This window comes from Protopterus annectens, chromosome 2.part0 (assembly GCF_019279795.1).
Source record: "Protopterus annectens isolate FY-2018-M chromosome 2.part0, PAN1.0, whole genome shotgun sequence".
NCBI classification, from domain to species: Eukaryota; Metazoa; Chordata; order Ceratodontiformes; family Protopteridae; genus Protopterus; species Protopterus annectens.
In genome coordinates, this window is record NC_056728.1 from 605,206,464 (window position 1) to 605,228,233 (window position 21,770).

General features: G+C 37.5%; 1 protein-coding gene across 1 annotated transcript in view; it reads left to right on the forward strand.

The window, feature by feature from the left end:
- Positions 1-21,770, forward strand: part of TECRL (trans-2,3-enoyl-CoA reductase like) — a 1,073,904-nt gene that overhangs the window by 998,121 nt on the left and 54,013 nt on the right. The window contains exon 11 of the mRNA XM_044060983.1: positions 8,844-8,889. Coding sequence (XP_043916918.1) covers positions 8,844-8,889 — 46 coding nt within the window. The remainder of the gene's footprint in view (positions 1-8,843; positions 8,890-21,770) is intronic.

Below are 21,770 nucleotides of genomic sequence, written 5' to 3' on the forward strand. Positions count from 1 at the left end.
ACATTAGTGATGAGGTTATTATTATAGCATCAGCTCTGTATTTCTTGTGGACCATACTGCTAGAATTTCAATATCTTTCACTAGAAGTAATTAGGTTACCCGGTTTTCATAGCTAAGATAGAGTATTTATTCATTTATTGACTGACTGATTGATTGCTTTTGTTGACTGGGATAATTGAATTAATTTAATGGGCTATGGTAGCCCCTCCTTTTCAGCGGAGTCCTGGGGAGAAAAGGTCTAGTAACAAAATAGGTAATTTTATACAACAGTCACAAATGTAAAGTTACAATATGAACCTACAATGACTGAAAGGCAGCTATATGAGAAAAAAAATCTGCAATCAGTAAAGTACAGAGTCATTACATATTATTATTCGGCATATAGAGAGGCTTACAATGACAGATTACAATTTTACATTTATGGGTAGGAGAAATAAGTGAGAAGGAGTGTGAGAGATATGACTAGGATGCAGACCTGGAAGGTAACTAGAAGGAGAGCATAAGACTACAAGGAAATTCACAATGCTCTAGCATCTCAGAAAGAAGAGAACATAAGTGGAGCCAAAGAAAAATAGCAACATCTCAAAACAGCATGTGTGAAAAGTATAGAACAGCTATGCAACCAAGACAGGCATGGAAATAAGGTACATAAGGAAAGCTGGTAGGAGAATATAGAAATCCAGAAAGTTGTCAAAGGAAAGAAGGAGGACAGGAAAAAGTGAGGGTTAGAAAATACAGACCAGACTGAGAAGGAATATTAGTTAGATAACCAAAGGTCTAAGAGAGTGGCAAACTATCAAATAGCAAGGCATCAGAGACATTCCACCAACTTATAGAAAGTGGTGATGATCATCAGGTGCACAAAGAAACTCTTCATAAGTCCATAGGACATAAAAGGCAGATGGAGGGAGTACTTCCAGCAGTTTCTGAATGAATAAAACACCAAAGTAACTTTAGTACCTCAGGCACAGCCTTTGATGAAAGAGAAAGCAGATCCCACTCTAGAAGCAGATCACACTCTAGAAGAAGATCACACTCTAGAAGCAGATCACACTCTAGAAGAAGATCACACTCTAGAAGCAGATCACACTCTAGAAGAAGATCCCACTCTAGAAGAAGATCCCACTCTAGAAGAAGATCGCACTCTAGAAGAAGATCACACTCTAGAAGCAGATCACACTCTAGAAGAAGATCACACTCTAGAAGAAGATCACACTCTAGAAGAAGATCACACTCTAGAAGAAGCTCTAGAATAAGTAAGAGGAGCACTGAGGAAAATGTAGTCAGGGAAAACAGCAGGCTCAGACGACGTCACAGAAGATATAATCAAGATGATGGGAGAGTTAGAGGAGAAATTGCTCCTGAGGGTATTCATAACAGAATGAAAAGAAAGAAGTATTTCAGGTGACTGGATAACAAGCATTTCATTGCCATGATTGTACAACTACAATGTGGACATTAACAGCTGTGGGCAGTACAGAAATAGACTCCTGTCACACTGCATGAAAATGCTGGAGACAGTGACTGCTAAAGGAATACAGAATAGTAGAATGCAAGATGGGAAATGAGCAGTTTGGATTCAGATCAGAATGCAGCACAACCAATCCAATGCTCCCAGTAAAACAGATAGTTCAGAAGTGGTCAGAGATGAGGAAGGAGTCCAACTGGGAATTCCCAGACTTGTATAAAGCATATGACAAGGTCTCAAGAAAGCTGATTTAGGCAGACCTGCAGTGATTTAAAGTCCTGAAAACAGTGTTAGAATTATTGCAGGCTTTGTACAAGGACCCAATGACACAAGTACAAAAAGTGTTTGAACTCACAGAGGAGTTGCAGAAGGTGTTTATACAAATCAGCCATCAGCTCTGAGCCCACTGTTGTTCATACAAATTATGAATTACTTTAGTAAATAGGTTGGAGTGGATAGATCAAAAAATGTATGTAAATAATGTGGCATTACATGTATACTCTGAACAGGAACTTCTGCAAATGGCATGACAGTGCAATATAAAACTGAAGGCTTAGAGTATAGAATAAAGTACGGGCAAGAAGGTTATAATGGCAACAAATAGGGACTAGAAAGCAGAAGAATCTGAATTTTGAAATAGAAGGGAAAATGGTGGAGTAGGTTAACAGCTACAAGTATCTAGGAGCGGTGGTTCAGGAGATAGTAATCCTGAATGAGGAGGTCAGAGCTAGAATCAGAAGCATTGTAGTAAATTGGCATTGACTGTCAGGGACAGGTTGTGACAGAAAAATTCCAAACAAGCTGAAATATAAGGTGTAGAAAATAGTGCTGTGACCAGCACTACTGTATTACTGAAACCTGGCAGTAAATGTAGAGCAGTTGAAGAAGCTGGAGGTGATTGAAATAAATGCCTAAAACAGGTGGTAGGATGCACACTGTGGAATAATGACATCACAGCCAAAGCTATAGTAGCTTCAAATGCAGAGAATGACAAAAAGAACAGATTATGGTTGTTGGGTAAGTGTGCAGTAAAGCAAAAGATGATTTGGGAGAGGAATGAAGAACATAAGAGGAAATTGGGGCACCACACAAATAGATGGGAAGCTTGCACAACAGAAGAGCTGTGACAGTCAGGCATAACTATTGTAAAAGGTATGACAGTAGCACTCAATCGAGACAGGTGACAATATTTGATGTGACACCACATCCCCATTTAGAAAATGGGGAAAAGGGGGGAGTTGATGATGAAGGTAGTGACAATTTCCATTCATCAGTACATGTGGTAATCCATAACTCATGTCCTACTTTTATGTCTGAAAATAATAGTCTAAAAAATAGAGGCCCCAATACAGAGCCCTGTGGGGCACCTCTTGCTACTCCTGCTGGAATAGGCAGCTAAGTCCCTGCCATGACTTTTTGTGGCCTGGTTATTAACCAGTGTTTTACCCTTTAAATTACATATGAATTGACAATGACTGATATTAATTCGACAATTTCTTTTGCTACATAGGGTAGTGTCACATGCTTTAGCCGGGTTTTAGTAAGGAGTATGATTGGTCTGCCCTTCTTCAAGTGTCCATGTTGCTTTTGCTTGAGTACCATAGGATTCAAACAGCAAGCTCTCTCCTTAACAAACATATACTGTTCCATATTTAACAGAAGTAAGCCCACTGTATAATTTAGACAAGCTCTGTTATGGCTCTGCACATGACGTTACACAGAGTGCTGGCCAAGATGATACATCTAAAACTGGTTTGCTCTGATGTGACACCCCATCTTTGGATTGGCACCACTATAGTTAGTTGCGGTATTTCAGTGATTTGTTCGCATGTCACCATTTTATGTAACATGACTGATAAGGTGTTTAGTCAGGTTTTTCTTTCCTTTGTGTAAGCAGAATCTGAATATGTGGTCTGAGCTTATTCCACAGAACTTTGACTTGTGAAAGTGGTTATCATTTCTATAGTTATATAGGGGATGTCTGTTCTTGCCTTTACATCACTCATCAATATTTCCTTGCTGCTTGTGAAGGTTATACATTTTTTATGTAAGCACATTTGGTATGATCTATGGCTTGCTATTTATGTGATCACTTTATTGTCGTGGATACTATGGTGCATTCACAATGTTTTCCTTTCAGGTTCTGAAATAATTAATAACTAACTTTTTATTATTTCTGGCCTGTTAACCCTTAGTTTACACTTATCATAATATTTTGGAGCTTTATTCAAAGAAGGAGTCAGTTTTAGCAATGTAAGTAATATATACTTTATAGCAGAGTTGTGCATCCAAGTGTACCATTTTTGTTTGTAACAACAATGAAGTGGCTTTGGTAAAAATTTCACTGCCATATTATCAGCCATTTTTATTTGTGACAACAATGAAGTGGTTTTGGTAACAATCACACTGTCATATTAACATTATCTGCAATCACAAAAACAAATTGCTTTTACATCTAACTTTGCAGCTATTTAATTTACTATAGCTTTTTCTCACACACAACCACGGCTAATTGTCACTGCTTAAATGCAAAACTTTGATGTTGGCTATATGTTTGGTGTTCTCCGTCATACTTGTATTATATTCCATTACATTGTACTTTAGCTTAATGAACAGCTTAATTGCAAGCTCTGTAATAACGTATGCATTTCTCCATACTTGTGATGTGTTCATTATGTTACATTGCAATTGACTTATTTATAAAAATCTGTGCGATAAACTTAACTGTTCATGTAATGTACTAATCAATTTATATAAAATATAATTTATTACAGCAATTTATCTGATTCTTTACAACTGTGTGAGATGATGTCAAATTATTTTTCCGTTTAAGATTTCAGTTTTACTCATTATTTTTAAGCCTGTTCTGATTGTGTGGTTACATTGTTTGTTATTCTTTTGCATCTTGGAACCTTACTACCAAGTTTTCCTCTATAAGTTGGTTACTTTTATTACATTCCCTGTTTATTAATTAGAATCTACTTGCGAACCTGTACTTATTTCCTGGTACTCATAAACACAGTAGAAACATTACCTCTTGAGGACAGATTTGAAACGATGTCACTTTAAAGTAAATTTACAAATGTAAAAGCTGAATACCACATATGTACCACAATTGCCTTCACTCTTCTTTGGTCATCCAGATCACTCCCTCAGTTTCCACTTAAAATTCAGAATTCATACTGTAAATGGGTTATACAGACAAACAAACAAATATCTGATCTTTATACAAATTAAAGTGACAAGAGGAAAAGAAAATGAACCCAGAACACAGGCGGGTGCTATAGGGAGTACTGAGTTAGAAGTTTATTTCATAACAAAGTAGAAATGATAAATGTTAAGTTTTGTGTGCCTCCTCAGTGAAGGTCTGCTCCTAGTGTACTGCAGACCATGATGTGTAACCTTGAGTACAACCAGTGCTGTTACAGTTTGTTCTTTAACAGTGCAATGTAAAATCAATCATGCATGTAATAGACAGATAATCCCTACGAGGCACTGTCATATAGTCGAATATGACCTAAGCCTTTTACATATATTTTAGAAGCACATACAAGCATTTTTTAAAAATTAAAAAGCAAAAACACAAGACAGCCACCAAAGCTTTAGAACTCACTTGACCTGCACAAAACAAATCCAGAATAAAAAGCAAAACACCAATACTTGGAGACGGCTGTAGAATCCAGTATAAAAATTTTTATTCAACACAAGCGCTTTCGTGGGTAACCCCACTTCTTCAGATGTCTAACACATTTTAAAACAGTTCTTAATTTAAATATCCTCTTGAGACACATGATTAAAACCAATCAATACATTGTTCTGGTGTGATCAAGCAAATTTAAAGCAACATCCTACGAGGTACATGCCATTAACTAAACTAGAAATCTGAATGTATATGTATACACTTCTAAGAGCCTATGTATAAAGTATCGAGATTCACATTTCCATAACATTTCAGTTTACAGTCACAAGCACAGAATATATCTGCACATATTTACATTTTCCAATTCCGTTCCAGCACATCTTGCCTAAAAAGCTGACTAAGCTTTCACTTAGGACATTTCAAGAGGAAAATGCAGACATGTGCAGATATATTCTTTGTTTGTGAATAGAAATGTCCTAAGTGAAAGCTTAGTCAGCTTTTTAGGCAAGGTGTGCTGTGGAGTTGTTTGTATGATAAATGACTGACTTCTTGTTACAGGCTCATATGTGTTCTGGTGAACAGAATTGGAAAATGTAAATATGTGCAGATATATTCTGTGCTTGTGACTGTAAACTGAAATGTTATGGAAATGTGAATCTAGATACTTTATACATAGGCTTTTAGAAGTGTATACATATACATTCAGATTTCTAGTTTAGTTAATGGCATGTACCTTGTAGGATGTTGCTTTAAATTTGCTTGTTCACACCAGAACAATGTGTTGGTTGGTTTTAATCATGTGTCTCAAGAGGATATTTAAACTATGAGCTGTTTTAAAATGCATTAGACATCTGAAGATGTGGGGTTACCCATGAAAGGGCTTATGTCGGATAAAGGTTTTTATACTGGATTCTGCAGCCGTCTCCAAGTCCTGGTATTTTGCTTTTTATTTTTTTAAAATTATTTGACTCCTATGTGAACTGGAGCAAGTCATTTAAGTTATTTATTTAGGTTATTTACTTATTTTTTTTAACCAAAGGACATTTTTCTTCTTGACTTAGACATGAGTATAATGTATCTATTTGTTCATCCATCTACCCACCCACCTATCCAATCATCCATTCATCCTTCCATCCATCCATCCATCCATCCATCCATACTTTAGGTTATCAGAAGTGATTAAAATTTACTTTCCAAGCTCAGTGCAGGGTGTATTATTATTATTATTATTATTATTATTATTATTATTATTATTAATACTACTACTAATAATAATAATGCTATTTGTTAATGAAGTAGGCCCACTGGATACAAAGTCCCTTTTCAGGGTGACCTGAAAGCAATGTCTGGTTAATTGACTTACTCCAGGTCACACAGGTGGCAAATAAAGGCTGGAGGAGTCGCAGAATCAAAAGGCTTGTTAAAATCCACATTGAGAACTTTTTTGCAGCACATTATCTAAAGCTGTTATGACTCAGTCTCACAAATGAAACTAGATGCACTGGAGAAAAATCTCCTTCTCTAAGCTGTACTGTCACAGCTCTTCATCAATGAAATTAAGTAAATACATGATCCCATTCCCTGTAGACTTTGCTCTGATGTTCCTGGGATGGAAGTACATTAAAATACAGTTACCTTCTTCTTCTTCCTTCAACTGTTTCCATAAGGCATGTGACACTCCTGTCAGTCAATCAGCAGTGCGTGTATAATCTATAAGGAAATACTCAATAATCCTAGCACTTGCTTAAAAAGCACCACCTCAGCTCACTGTAAAAATATACTAGGACATTTAGACCTTGAACTAAACCTTCCCAAAGTCACTTAAGCACTTTGTTTATTTCTCCTATAAGTTACTGTTCCATATACGTATTTATCCATGGGCCACAGTCTCATAAACTTTCCATAATGATGATGTCATTTCCCCTGGCAGTGCACTGTAAATCCTTAGGATGAAGAATTCATAAATATCCCTGCCTGTTTTGTGTCATTCTTAACTACTCCCTCTTCCAGTATACCAATGTCCAGCCCATCAGTATTTATTTCTTAAGGAAAGTGGAGCATTTCTTGTGTCGACCCACAGTGTACTAAACATCCTGCTAGAAGAGCTGTGATCCAAGCTTTTGATAATTGTGATTCTTGATTTTTGTGTTCTCATTATGAACTTATCACTTTCCTCCCATTTTATGATTCTGCTAATTTGCATAACTTTTCTTTTTCAACTATCACCCTATTCATCTCTGTCTTCAGCTAAGCCAGAGAGCTGTTCCAACACTTCCTTCTTCAACGAATGCAGGACTTAACTCACATCATATCCATCATATTTCCTTCTTTACTTTGTACACCTACTCAGTTTTTCTTCTGCCCATAGTTACTGACATTCTTTTAAATTATATAATGTACCACTTCATTACTAGCTAAAGTCCACTTTCCAGTTATTCTAATTATCTGTTCCATGATGGCTGTTCACAATACTCTAGGGATCATAAATAACATCATGGAGTGATTATTATAGGTACTACAACTTCTGCTATTCAGTTACCATTAGATGTCTGTTAAACTCAATTAAAAATCACATTTTAACCTCCCCCACCTTATATTTACTAACACTAACCCTAGCATAAACCTAATTTCAGGTTTACAAATTATGCTAAAAATAACCTTACCTTATGCCTAACACTAAGCAAGACACACACACACACACACACACACACACACACACACACACACACACACACACACACACACACACACACACACACACAATGCACACTAGCAGTTACCCTAGCATATTACCAAACTTTAATTCTTAAAGCTCGTCATTTATTTAAATAGCTTCAGTGGTATTTGAACATGTGGCTGATTGTATTTGATGCATTGACTATATAAGAGCTGTTGTTTTTTAATTGCTTTATTTTGGTCTGAAGAAGTGCTCCGTTATGCATGAAAGCACTCACCTTTTAAATGAAATTGTGTTTTTTACTTTTTTACTTCTGCCTGTTGTTATGGTTGGTCTTGAAAAATATTTTTGGATATTACTGAACTTACCTCTTCCTTAATCATTAATCTAACATTAACCTTCATAGACCCACACATACACACACACACACACACATATATATATATATATATATATATATATATATATATATATATATATATATATATATATAGGTCCCTATCAGTTCATCTATGGTTGAGACAATATAATCAAGTTTTTGAAAACTCAAAACTTTTGAATGGAGATCATGGTACAGTGCGAATCAGGTAATTTATCTTTTCTTCACTGTAGTGGGGTGTGAGGAGTGCAGGAATGCTTGCCACCCTGCAAAAGCATAAAAAAGGCATTTTGGTGGGGGGGGGGGGGGTTCTGACATTTGAGTTTTCAGAAACTCAGTCTTATGGTCTTTTCTATTTTTTTTTGAGTTTCCAAGTAGTCAATCATCTGATATAGACCTGTATATGTGTGTGTGTGTGTGTGTGTGTGTGTGTGTGTGTGTGTGTGTGTGTGTGTGTGTGTGTGTGTGTGTGTATGTGTGTGTGTGTGTGTGTGTGTGTATAGTGATAGACACTCAGATAGATAGATAGATAGATAGATAGATAGATAGATAGATAGATAGATAGATAGATATACATACATTGTCACCATCCTTAACATTCTGAAACCTGTAGACAATGCAGCTATATGATAGAATATGATACTGGCATGTGGTAATGATTATGTCTTTATCATTGCAGACTGGAGCCTGGATTAGCTTTACTATCATGACACAGACACTTCCAGGTGAGTTTTCTTTGATTTGCTGTCATTTTATCAACATATTACTTTTCTAACTCATTTAATGTTAAAATGATTGATTATAGTTGATTAATCATATGATTAACACAGTCGATTATAATTAGGTTTGTAGTTTACAGCCAGCTTATTATATGTTTAAGACATGGATGTCAAGACAATTTACATCAAGGGTGGAGTGAAGTGAAACTTGATAGGTGAATTATTACAGCCGGGTGACGCCTCCAGGTGTTTCCTGAAGTTACATCCTACTGATGTCTCTAGGAGTCAAATATTGCTTATTCAGATTTGCATTAATAATTTCAAAACTATGCTACATAGAAAGTATTAAACTACTTAATCTTGAAGCTTACACAGTGACACATGCAACTGTGTTGATAATTCACCTTTGTCTAGTGCAGGCAAAGAATATTGTCATAAATTTCATGTTTTTCCTAAATATCTCAACAAGCAAGTATCACAAAGAGAACTGATTAGTCTGATATGAAAGCTCACAGCAGGATGAACAAAATACTGCTGACAATGTGCATGTAACATGAGTGGTTGCTGAGATACTGTAAGTTGCTTACAAAATATTACAAACGTAATAGTTATTTATAGGGCCAGATTCAATAATGCCTACATTAAGTGTACATAATAAGTATTCAAGAACATACTTATCACTTTTTTTTGTGCTTTCTAGTCACTCAGATAGATTACTCTAAGTGTACATGTAGTCTGCACTTTGTGGTAACTTGTATAAATTCCTGTCAATATTTAAAGCTGCAAGAATATCAGCAGGAAAACTAAAATTAGGAGGGAGAAGGTGCGAGTTATGGCTGTGTTGTCTGATCACTCAGAACAGAGAACTTAGTGTAGGCTTTATTGAATCCCATGTTTACCTGTTTACCTTGTCTTATGAAAACAGTGACCAGAAGCAAAGTGTCCCCACTGTTAGATAAACATTATTAGTAATTCTGTCTCTTGTGAAGCGTAACTATAAACTTGTGACCTTCTCCTTTAAACTCCCAAAAGTAAGTACAGCAAATCCCATTGAATTGTTTAATGACTAAAGACATTCAAAACCTTAATATACTGACAAAATATCAAAATACAGGTGTGACTGCAGTTCTTCAATCCATAATACAGCATCAAGTTTCAATAAGGACTTTATACCCATTTAGAAAAATACATAGGTAACAGTACCTGTCAGGACCAAGCATGGTGGGAAATTCAAAAACAAATCACCGTGGTGATCCATCATCATAAATAAACTATACAAGAAAAGGAAGAAACTCCTTACATTATTTAGCAGTTCCAATCTCCCTCTTTTCAAGGACATATCAAAAATGAAAACATTACATAGACTGCAGAAAGTGGCCAAACAGTCCGTGTGGTGTATCTTGATCTCGCAAAGGCTTTTGATACAATTCTCAATGCTGGCATCATACAAAGGACAGCTCTTTTAAAAATCAACCCATATGTGGTAAGATGGATAGCAAACTGGCTGAAACAGAGAATACACACAGTGTAAGTTGCAGGTACCTCATCAGAAAGTATGAAAGTGACCAAAAGTGTACCTCAGGGATCAGTGCTGCGACTGGTCTTTTGTGCTGTTTACAGCTCGAGTCTCTAAGCAGAGAGTGAAGAACTCTATCTTACAAAGTTTGTGGATGATTGCAAACTGGGTTTGCTTTTTATGTCACCCTATGACACAAACACCCTCCAGAATGAACTCGGCCCAAACTCTTGGACACTAAAAATTAGTTTAAATGAAATGGTATAAAATGTAGTATCATCCCTTTTGGCAGACAACCTATCTTCTCATCATACTGTCTACACAACACACCTCTGAAAAATTTAAATGTTGGTGACCGAGGTACTTAGTTTTATTGCTCCCTGTCTTTTAACCATCAGGAAAACAATGGTTGCCAGGAAATCCTTTTATTTAGCCCAGCTAATTACCAAAGGAATATTGTCAAAGTCTAAAGAGGTAATTATTCCCTTATATTCAGCATTGATCAGGCCAATTACAGAGTATAATAAACTCTTTGGGATGTGTCTAACTAAACATATCAAATGATTAGAAAGAGCCCCAAGGGGCCCTAACTGAAAATATCACAGGCCTAAAGTCCTGAGCGACCAAGAAAGGCTGGAAGCTCTGTCCCTTTATTTTCTGTCTTGCAGACATTTAAGGAGAGATGTCTGTTTTGCTTACCAAACTATAAAGAGACCTGATTCACCTTGACCTCCTGTTTCTCTACAAGTCCAGTATCTCCACCAATTCTAGAACCAGGGACTGGAAACTTCACCAACAGATAAAAAAAACATGATGGAGCGATGGGTTTATAACCCACTGCCATCTAAATGTCTGGAATAACCTTCCCGTGCATGTTAAACAGTATGACTCACTTGCATCCTTTAGGTACTTCTAGAGTGACGAAGAGCTGAGGCAAGGCAAGAATGGAGATGAGACTCTATGGCCTTGGAATACCTATGGGGTTATGGGGTTAGGAACTTTTTTTGAAGCTGTTAAACACTTAATTCAGGCCATTTTTGTGTATGACTGTAAGATGTGCAATACAGTTTTTAAAGTCACGTTGCCCCCACTGCATGGTGAATGTTATGTACATTCAAGTATAATACTTACTCTTATTAATGCATAACAACATTTAAATTGCACCTCTTTAACATTAGAGAGGTACATAACAGGGCTGTTTTTCCTCAAAGCTTTGGATAATAATCAGTGTGATCTATGTACTACACAGGAAATTATAAAAAGATCTCTGATCATAATCAAGTTGGTATATGTTCAAAAATCAATGTCAAGAAATTCATCTTGAGAGCAGAACAAAATAAAGCTGTATTTTGAGAACATATAACTACTTGATTACAATGAGAAAGACCTGATCATAAATGTTAGTAGTACATGGAGCATATCCTGTCCCATATACCACCAGGTACAGAGACAGAGAGACTACAAATGGTTAGTGTTTTACAGTTTTGGATGCTGTCATATACTTACTGCTACCATACATTTTAAACACCAGAGTATGTGCTGGTTCATTTTGTATATACTAGTACTTAGTAGGCAGTATAAAAGTTATATCACAATTTTTATTATGCAAATGGAAAATATACAGTTATCAGCTTTCCTTGAGATTATCCACTCTATGTGTCATTTAAGTTATCGGAAAACAAGCTTAACTTTTTAGGTCTGCAATAGCGAGGATATTTGCAGGTGCAGTGCAATAACCATAAATGATATCTCACAAATCCTTACTCTGCTTGATGTCATTAATTGGACAAAAATCACAGAAAAAATTTGTTTTTCTTTTTTTATTTAGTGAACCATGTAATTAGCCAGATGAAAAACAAAACTGTTTCTCAAGAGTACTTGAAATAAAATGACTTGATCATGAAAGCCAAAATGTTTTTCTTTTTTTCTCTGCTTTCCATTTCTCAGAGTTTGCTAAGAGGGAACTTGTGACTCATCTAATTATCTTCAAGTCTCTGTTTTTGAAACACCTTTCCTATTGACCTGAGATAAGGTCAATTAATCCACAACTAAAACTAGATATTAATGCCAATAAAAATTAGGTATGGTTGTAGCACATTATTTTGCATGATTATGGAATAACTTAACAAAATGGTACTTTAAAAGTATTTAAAACCAAATTAGGCACTCAAGAAATAGAATATATGAAGAGATAATACAACTTTTTTGATATGTGGATATAAACTTGCAGATTTCTTCAAATGGACCCAGACAGTATACTATTAGGTCCAGTTACTCTGAAGTGATGCAAATTTCTATTATTTTTCACGAATAAAGACATGCACTTGACTTGCTTATTACTGAATTTGAGTCCATTATGTAATACAAAAGGACATTCTTATTTAAACTTTGCAGATTATACTGTACCATATGTTAATACCCTTAGAAGGCAAAGTCTAACAATATGCTGAAAAATGCTGCTAATGTGCTATTTCTGCCCAGCCCTATTTGACCAACCAGTACCAGTTATCCAAAAGCAGTTTAAGCCCAGTGTCAACAATGACATTTGATTTATTTATTTATTGATAGATTGATTGACATTTGTAACCAGGAAAGTCCAAGTTGGTCAAGGACCCATTTTTAGCAGAGGCCTGGGGAGAAAGGTTTCACAGTTATTTAAAAAATGACAATAATAGTACAAAACATGTCAACTGAATAACATAAAAAACACATGGTATAAAGTTATGACAGAAATTGCATAGAATGCATGACGTATAACAGGAGGTGGATAATGTACATAGTAATTTGCATTTCTGTATAGACAGAAATAACCAAATAGAAAATATATTTGGCAAGATATAAATAATAGACATCTTTTTAAGGAAAAATAATATTTGATGGCTCTGGAGGGGAAAGGATTAGTGATTTGTGATTAGCAATATTACTGCAAGAGGAAGGAGTAGAGTGGGTAGAAGTAAAAATGAAAGTTTAAATGTTAGATTAGGTGATTAAGGAGAAATTAGTAGTGTTATATTAAGAAATATGAGAGAAAAAAATTGTGGGAAAGGGGATATAGAAGGAGAGGAAAGATGTGGGGAATGAGAGGAGATAAATAAAGTTGTAAGGAGGTTAGAAGGCTGAGGAGGAAGATGAAAGGAGCAGGACATAGTTAATATATTCCAAGACCCAACCATGTTGCCTGTACATGCACTTTTGAAGTCACCTTTTACTTTCTGCACTCAGCTTGCCTCCTTCATCCTCTTCTAGTTATCTCTTTAAATTCTGGACATTTAATGTTATTTGCTGTAGTATTATACACAGAGATCATGATCCCAATGCTTCTTTTCCATCAACAACAGAGTATTCAGAAATATGTTTGCAAGTAATCATATCACCCCAAAGCACTGATATACTCAAAAAATCTTAGATTTCTATTATAGAGTTTTCCATTTAGTGATCACAAAAAGGCAGTGTTTTAGAATATTTCTGCCTCATTAAATCATTTGAGTTATTGACACTGGGCTAGTTAGTCTGTTAAATGTCCTGGATAACTTTTTCATCCTCAGAATGTGAAAATACTTCTCAGTTCTATGTGGATGAGGCTACCTTGATAAGAAATGCTAATCCTTGACAAATTTTCACTGAGCTAGGCAGTAATCAATCATAGATACCTTTACTGGATGGCCTTTTCATGTATCAGATTTGAAGAGACCATGCAGTTACTCTCAACTCAGTGTTTTGCCACTTGTGATTTTAATCCAAAACACATGAGGCTTGTTTTAACTTGTCCATAATCTCTAGGTGCTGTTAGTTTCCAGTCTCTGTGTTCCAATTTGGGAACTGTTTTTTCACCAATTCTTAAAGAGGCAGTTTTTACCTAATGTTCATGAAGCCCTCCCTAGATTTATACATACTGAGAAAAATTACCTTCCTATTTCTATGTTCTTCTGTATGTCAAGTTATTAAGAAAATGGTATGCATTCAACCCTATCTGGGTTTAAACTAGTTACTTCTCATCTTAAACCTAGGAAATGCACAGATACACCAGTAAACATGCACAGTTCATCAAATTCAGACTATATTTTATCAAAAATGGCAGCACCACTGATAAATGTGAAAAAAAAAACTGTAATCCAATTTATTGCAAGCAGGAATATAACAATAAACAAGTTAAGTTAATTAGTTTAAACTACTTACTGTAATGAGACTGCTTTCAGGTAGTGAATGACTTCATGGTGTTCATGAGGGACCAAAGGCTGTATTCTGCCCAAGTCATCCTCCATCACATGGTGACATTTGACTCCACTGACCATAGGATGTTTATTGACTATCTGTAGACACACTATTGCTTTCTATCTCCAGTTTCTACCAGGTTAACCTCTTGCCACTCAGAGCACCTTCACTGAGTTATTTCACTTATAGACTTTTCCTCTAAATTCCCTTTGAGCGGTGACACTGGAATGCGATAGTGTTCAATTTAGGTGTCCTTCGCCTTTTTTCCATTGGTCTGTGACAATGGAGTTGGCCTATTTAAGCAAGGAAATGAAAAAGAAATAAGGGGACCTTCCTCCTCAAAAAATGTAAGGCAGTTCTTTTGAGTTTTAAGTCTAAATGCATTTTTATATTGAATAATGCAAATTAGATAATTTAGTCACATTTCAGTGGCTTCACTGTGATGTGCATTTTAATTCTGGAAAAGAATATAATATACTTGTCAAGCTGACTCAAAATCTTTGGAATACACTACACTGACAGATTCAAGTGTCCCAAAAATGTATTTGATTATGTAAGTTTTTTGCTTGACTTTTATCCTCAATAAGAGATTATTTAAAGTTATGCTTTTAAATATTTATTGCAGCATGTCTGCAAGTTTTATATTACATTCCTTTAATTATTTTAATCCTTTGAAATACATGTTTAATTGTATAAGTGTTATTTTTTTAGTCTCTGCAGTGCCTGGAACTCATAACTTCAACATTTAAAAATGCAAATACAAAAGTGTGATTTGTATATAAACAGCAAATGTTGAAACTCAGTTTGACACTATTAAATCATTTGAGTATGATGAGATTTACCTTCTACAACCCATGACATGGAGGCTATGTCCCCAACACACACACAAACACACACACTCCTGCAACTTATGTATATGAAGTCTAAGATCACTGTACCTTGGCATAAGGATAATTCTCTAAGAAACTGCATAGTCAAAATTATTTTCAAACCTATTCTTACTTTCTGCATCAGCCTTTAGAGTGTTGACATTTTAATCCTTGAACCTACCACTAAAGCCCCTCATTAAGACCATATCAAATCAAAAAGTGAATTGCCATATTCTCATTCAGATCTCCTAAGAATAGAGTGAAAATGTTGATATTTGCCTTAACAGCTCCTTGGTAGAATGCAGGTTAGGTGCATTATTTAATTCATTAGTACCAACTGTTTATTTAAATTTTGCACCAGTGAGAGTTGGCAGAAGGTAGAAACTGACTGTTAGAATAAGTGCTTCAAAGATCAAATTTACACAAGGAGGCAAAGTACACAATTCTCTAAGCAATTCATTCCAACATGTACATCCTCTTTGTTTTTTATAAATATAGTGAATTCTAGTTTACATCTACTACATCAGAGCAGCAAGTGTTTGTGCTATTCGTTCAGTATACACAGTATGTCAATTTCAAAGACTGTCTGTTTAAAGCTGTCTGTAACCAATACATTTCAGCTAAGAATTCATCAGAAGCAGCTTTAACATTATTTGTGAATTCACCACTTAGCCTTCTATATCCGAAGAACAGACACAGCTATGTGAATGATAACCAATAACTCATTCCTTCCTGCTGTATTCCTTTTACAATGTTTAACTTTCTGGTTAAAGAGTGTTGCACTCTGACATCTGAGATGACTGCACACTGATCATCAGCTTAACTTCATCTGTCCCAGTGTGAAAACAGAAAATGAGAAAGAAAAGCCAGTGATATTGTCAGCTTGAATAAAGTTTGGTTACTGGCTAGTAAGTACAGTGCCTGGATCCCTGCAAAGAAAAAACTTTTTGTTCTTAACAATGTTTCTATGAAACTTTTCACAATATAAATTGCACATTTTACAATAAAGTACTTTGAGTTGTTCTTGTATGTGATAAAGTTGTGATATCTGTCCTCTGGGCCAGTAATCAAGGAGCCTCAATTCTCACCACTGGCACCAGTGAGGGATGTTCACTTGGAACAAAAATAGATACACATAGTACTTCTAGATGCAGCTCTGTGCAAAGCACAATTTCCATTAAGAGAACACAGGGACCACACTCCCGTCCTGGGGCTGGGTTTTCCTTTCTCCCACCAGGCCCCAAATAAGACTCCAGATTGACCACAACTATAGAGTTGAGTCTCAGCCGAGTGTTCCAAGCCTGGTCCTCCACAACCCTCTTTGTGAAACCAGTGATCTTTGTCCCTGCTCCAAGTAGCTAACACACACACACACACACACACACACACACACACACACACACACACACACACACACACACACACACACACACAAGCACACACACACACACAAACCTGGGAAAGGCTGGCACAGATTTACCAGGTATGCTCCCTATTCCCATACTATAAGGTAGATATTGCCACCAGAATACTCCAAAGACAGCTACTCTAAGGGTCTTACCAGGGTATCCAATTATACTTAGTAAAATTAATGATAATACAAATTGTAGTGTTTGACCAATGCAGCAAGGTTTTCAGGAGTGGCCACAGTGTCACCAAATAAATATAAGTACTCTCAAAGGTTAAAATATTCTCTAAAGGACCAGTCACAATGACATGTTTAATTATATTTAATAATAAATAATAAAAGAACATGAAAATACTAAATTTCTATTTATAATAAACACCAAAGTTTCAGTCACAGGAAATATTATAAATAACACAGGTTGAAAGGTTTACACTGATACAGAAAAACAGTACTTAACTAATCTCACTATATTTTCCTGACTAATCTAAATAATTACTGTCCCATAGTTCACTTACTAGAGCAAGGCAAGATGAAGGGGATGAGGAGCCCTTCTTTGTCAGGTTTCACAAACAGACTGCCCTGAGACTTCTGTCTCATCTGATATTAAAACATCATTTCAGTGCTGAATTACAGAATGACATCACATACATCTGTTCACCTGACTTCTAGTTCCCACACTACCCTCTTTACTAGCAACGGAGACAGAATCTTGCACATATGTGTTCCCATACATGCATAGAACATTGCTAAGATGTGTTATAGTATCTGGAAGTGATAAAACCATTTCAGAAACTTCCACCCTTCCAGGTTAGCAATTAGTTCATTCCTAAGGACAATACAGTGGGATTCCTAGTCCTGGTTTTTACAGAAATTTTGTCTCTGGTTGCAATCAGAACTGTAAGATATAATCTTTATGGCTTAAGTCAGGTCATTTAATTTCAGACATTTTCAAAGTCAGCTGGACTGAGACTAACCTCTTCTCTTCCAGTATCCTCTGTTACAATACATTAATGTCAACTGTTATGATACAGTCTGACATACATGTGTATTTATTCTCTGTCCAACAGGACCCACTGTTAATGCATTTTTAAAACAAGCATCTTTACAAATGCATTTTAACACAAGCACCTGTACCAATCAGTTTGATACTTGAAACTCTCCTTAGCATGGAGAACATCGATATCTGTGCAGTAACAGAAACCTGGTTCAGGGCTCCCGAGAGCACCCCAGCACTACCAGGTTATACCTCATACCATGCTTTTCGGCCCCAAAACTTGGACCGAACCACAAAAGGAGGGGGAGTATCGATATTCATCAAAGATACCCACACTTCCAGGTTGGTGGCAAAGCACGAAGCATCAGAGACTATCCATGTGCAACTAACAGTGGGTAAAACTGCCTTCCAGTTTATAGCCTGCTACAGACCACCCTCCCAAACCCAGGAACCCCACTCGGCCTTCCTGAGAACACTGGAAAATATGAAGGTCTCTCCAAACACCATTATATTGGGCGACTTCAACTACCCAAACATAGACTGGGAGCATTACTCTAGCTCCAACACCCTAGCCCAAAGGTTCCTAGAATTTATAAACTCAAATGCTATGGAACAACTTGTTACCACTCCCACAAGAGGGAAAAACATACTGGACCTGATCATCACCAACATGGGGACTCTATGCTCCAGACCAGAAGTGTGTCCCTCACTGGTAAGATCAGACCATAAACTAATCTCACTGGATATTCACATCCCGACCCTCCCTGCCCAGAAAACCACAGTGAAAAACTTCTCTAAAGCAAATTTTACACTCCTCAAAACTGAGGTGGAATCCTTCAAAGCCCCCGGGCCTGTGGAAAATACAGCCCAGACCGCAGAATCCTTTATAAACGCATTCTATGAACACCTTCAGGAATGCATGGATCATGCGATCCCAAATAAAACCAAGACCCAATCCTTCAAAGGCAAACGTCCTGTCTGGTGGACCCCAGCCATAAACAAACTATACAATAGAAGGAGGAAGCTACTAAATGATAAAGCAAAATCCCAAAAAGGGAAGGCATCACTGATCAGTATTAGCAAAAAACTACGGGCACACATAAAATTGTCTAAGGCCAGCTTTGAGAGAAAAATTGCACAGGACACTAAGGATAATCACAAGGCTTTCTTTAGTTATGTTAGGAACCTGGGTGGTAATTCCCAGATATGCTCAGAATTAGTCCAAAATGACAAAAAATACACCGAACCCACAGACATTGCCAACATCCTAGCTGACAGGTTCAGCGCAAACTTCTGCCCCCTCCCCACCAAAAGGGCAAATATCTATCCCAGCAGAGTGCTGCCCCCCTGACATCTCAGATGCTCAGGTAAGAGCCGCCCTCTCCAAAGCAAAAAACACAGCATCAATGGGACCAGATGGTGTCCAGGGCTGCGTCCTACATGAACTCAAAGAAGAGCTAAACCCAAACATAAAACTACTGTTCAATCTCAGCCTTACTACAGGATATGTGCCCAAAGAGTGGCGTACAGCAACAGTGGTCCCTCTCCATAAAGGTGGTGCCTCGACGAATCCTGGAAACTATCGCCCCATAAGCCTGACTAGCTTGGTCTGCAAAGCTATGGAAAGGATCATCATGGACCTCATAAATAAAGATATTGGGGACCTACAAACACTGGATCCTACCCAGTTCGGCTTTGTTAAGGGCAGATCCTGCCTCTTAAACCTGGTTGATTTCTTTGAAACAGTCACCAAGGCCATTGAGAGGGAAGGTGGTCCACACAGCCTACCTGGACCTGCAAAAGCCTTCGATACAATACCCCACTCGGGCATTATAGATAAGCTCACCAGCTTAAATATAAACCCCTATGTCACTAGATGGATTGCAAACTGGCTCAAGGACAGAACCCACATGGTTAGAATTGCTGGAGCCATGTCAGACACCAAACCAGTTACAAGTGGTGTCCCACAAGGCTCAGTCCTGGGACCTCTCTTGTTCGGTATATATTTCTCGGAGGTACAGGCCAACACAGAAGGACTGTGGCTGACCAAGTTCGCAGATGACTGCAAACTGGGTGCCATAATCGACTCTCCAGCCGACACAAGCATCCTCCAAAAGGGCCTCATAGAAACAGACAACTGGTGCCAGTGCCATGGCCTCAAGCTAAATGCCAAAAAGTGTATAGTCATCCCTTTGGCAAAACAAAGTGCCCACAAATTACCACATAGGTGGAAACCCATTAAGTACAGAAGAAGTAATTAGGGACCTGGGGACCCAAGTTGATAGCAATCTCTCATTTGACAACCAAGTGGCCAAAGTGGTTAGAAAAACATTTTATATAGCCCACCTAATCATGAAGGATTCACATCTAGATCAGGGAGGTCATCGTGCCTCTTTACTCATCCCTCATCAGGCCCATAATTGAGTACAATGCCCCTTTTGGGATGTACCTTACCAGACACCTGCAGCAACTGGAAAGACCCCAAAAGTACCTCACCAAGAGGATCAAAGGGCTCAAACAGATGCCATATGCTGCCCGGTTAAAGAAACTCCAGCTCTACTCAGTGGCATACCGCCTGCTCAGAGGTGATCTGTGCCTGACTGATAAAGCCATGTCCAACCCACAATTAATGGACATTCTGAATCTCAGAAAATCCAAATCCCATCGAGCTACGCTTGAGAGACTTGAACCTCAGCACTGAAATAAATAGGACATGCTGGAGGGACAGATTCATAACCCAGAGGCTCCCTTCACTCTGGAATAAAATCCCAGTCCAGGTTAGGCAGAGTCCCTCATTGACTCTCTTCAAGAGGAATCTTGATGAGTGGATGGGAGATCGTAGGTTTACCCCGGGTATCACTTCTGTGTCACTGTTAGATAGAGGCACAGTATACTAACCTCGAAAAAGGGCATAGCAAAATAAATTTAAAATGGGTGGTGAAAGCCAAACACATTCTGGCTAGGCTTATAAATGCCCTAGGGCAGATAGCCTAGTATGAACCTATGAACCTATGAACCTATGAACCTATAAAAATGACATATATTTATTTGCAAAACTCCAGCTAGCAATGCTGGCATGTTACACATGCAATGTAGGACATACTTTTCCTGACATAGCTGGCAATACCTCACATCATCACAAAAGTTATTAAACTAATGCCTTTTTTCTTCTTCTTTTTCTGTTTCTTCTTTTTTAGTATTAAGAAATGTAGCCATTACAGTGCAAAAAGAGAAGAGACGTTAGACAAAAGCATGTTTAAGTGAATGGGCTGTAATCTGGGGTTGTTGAGATGGGAGATGGGGCTTAAATGTACACAGGTCATAATATATGTAGAGCTGATATGTTTTCTATGGGCCGGATTCACGAAGGCTTGCATGGAGTCTAAGAGTAGTGTAAGACTCCATGCAGCCTTCGCGATCCAGGAACAGCCCAAAGTCCTTGTAAGAGTCAGGCTAAAACGGCTCTTACACGGAGTGGGCGTGGCTAAGCTAATCAGCCCACTTGCAGCCGAATAGCATGCAAATGAGGCTGATTAGCGATCCAGGAAGCCAAGAACAGCCCGTGTAAGAGCCGTGTTAGCTGCAGAAATGTACTCAGTTGACAACTGAGTACGTTTCTGCCAACACGGCAATGGAGCCATGTCAGCTCCAAATAAAGGGTGCACATGTTATAGGCAGCATGCCAATGGCCAAATATGTGGCCATTGGCAAGGTAACCCCATGCAAAAATATTAAAAATATATATTTTTTTTTTCGGCAATTGCCGATGTGTAAACCCAGCGCAGCCCAGCGCAAACGGGCTGCGCTGCATAGAACATAAAAACAAAGGTTTTAAACCTACAAATGTAGGTTTTATGCGATACATGGAATGTCAATGGAGGGACCAGC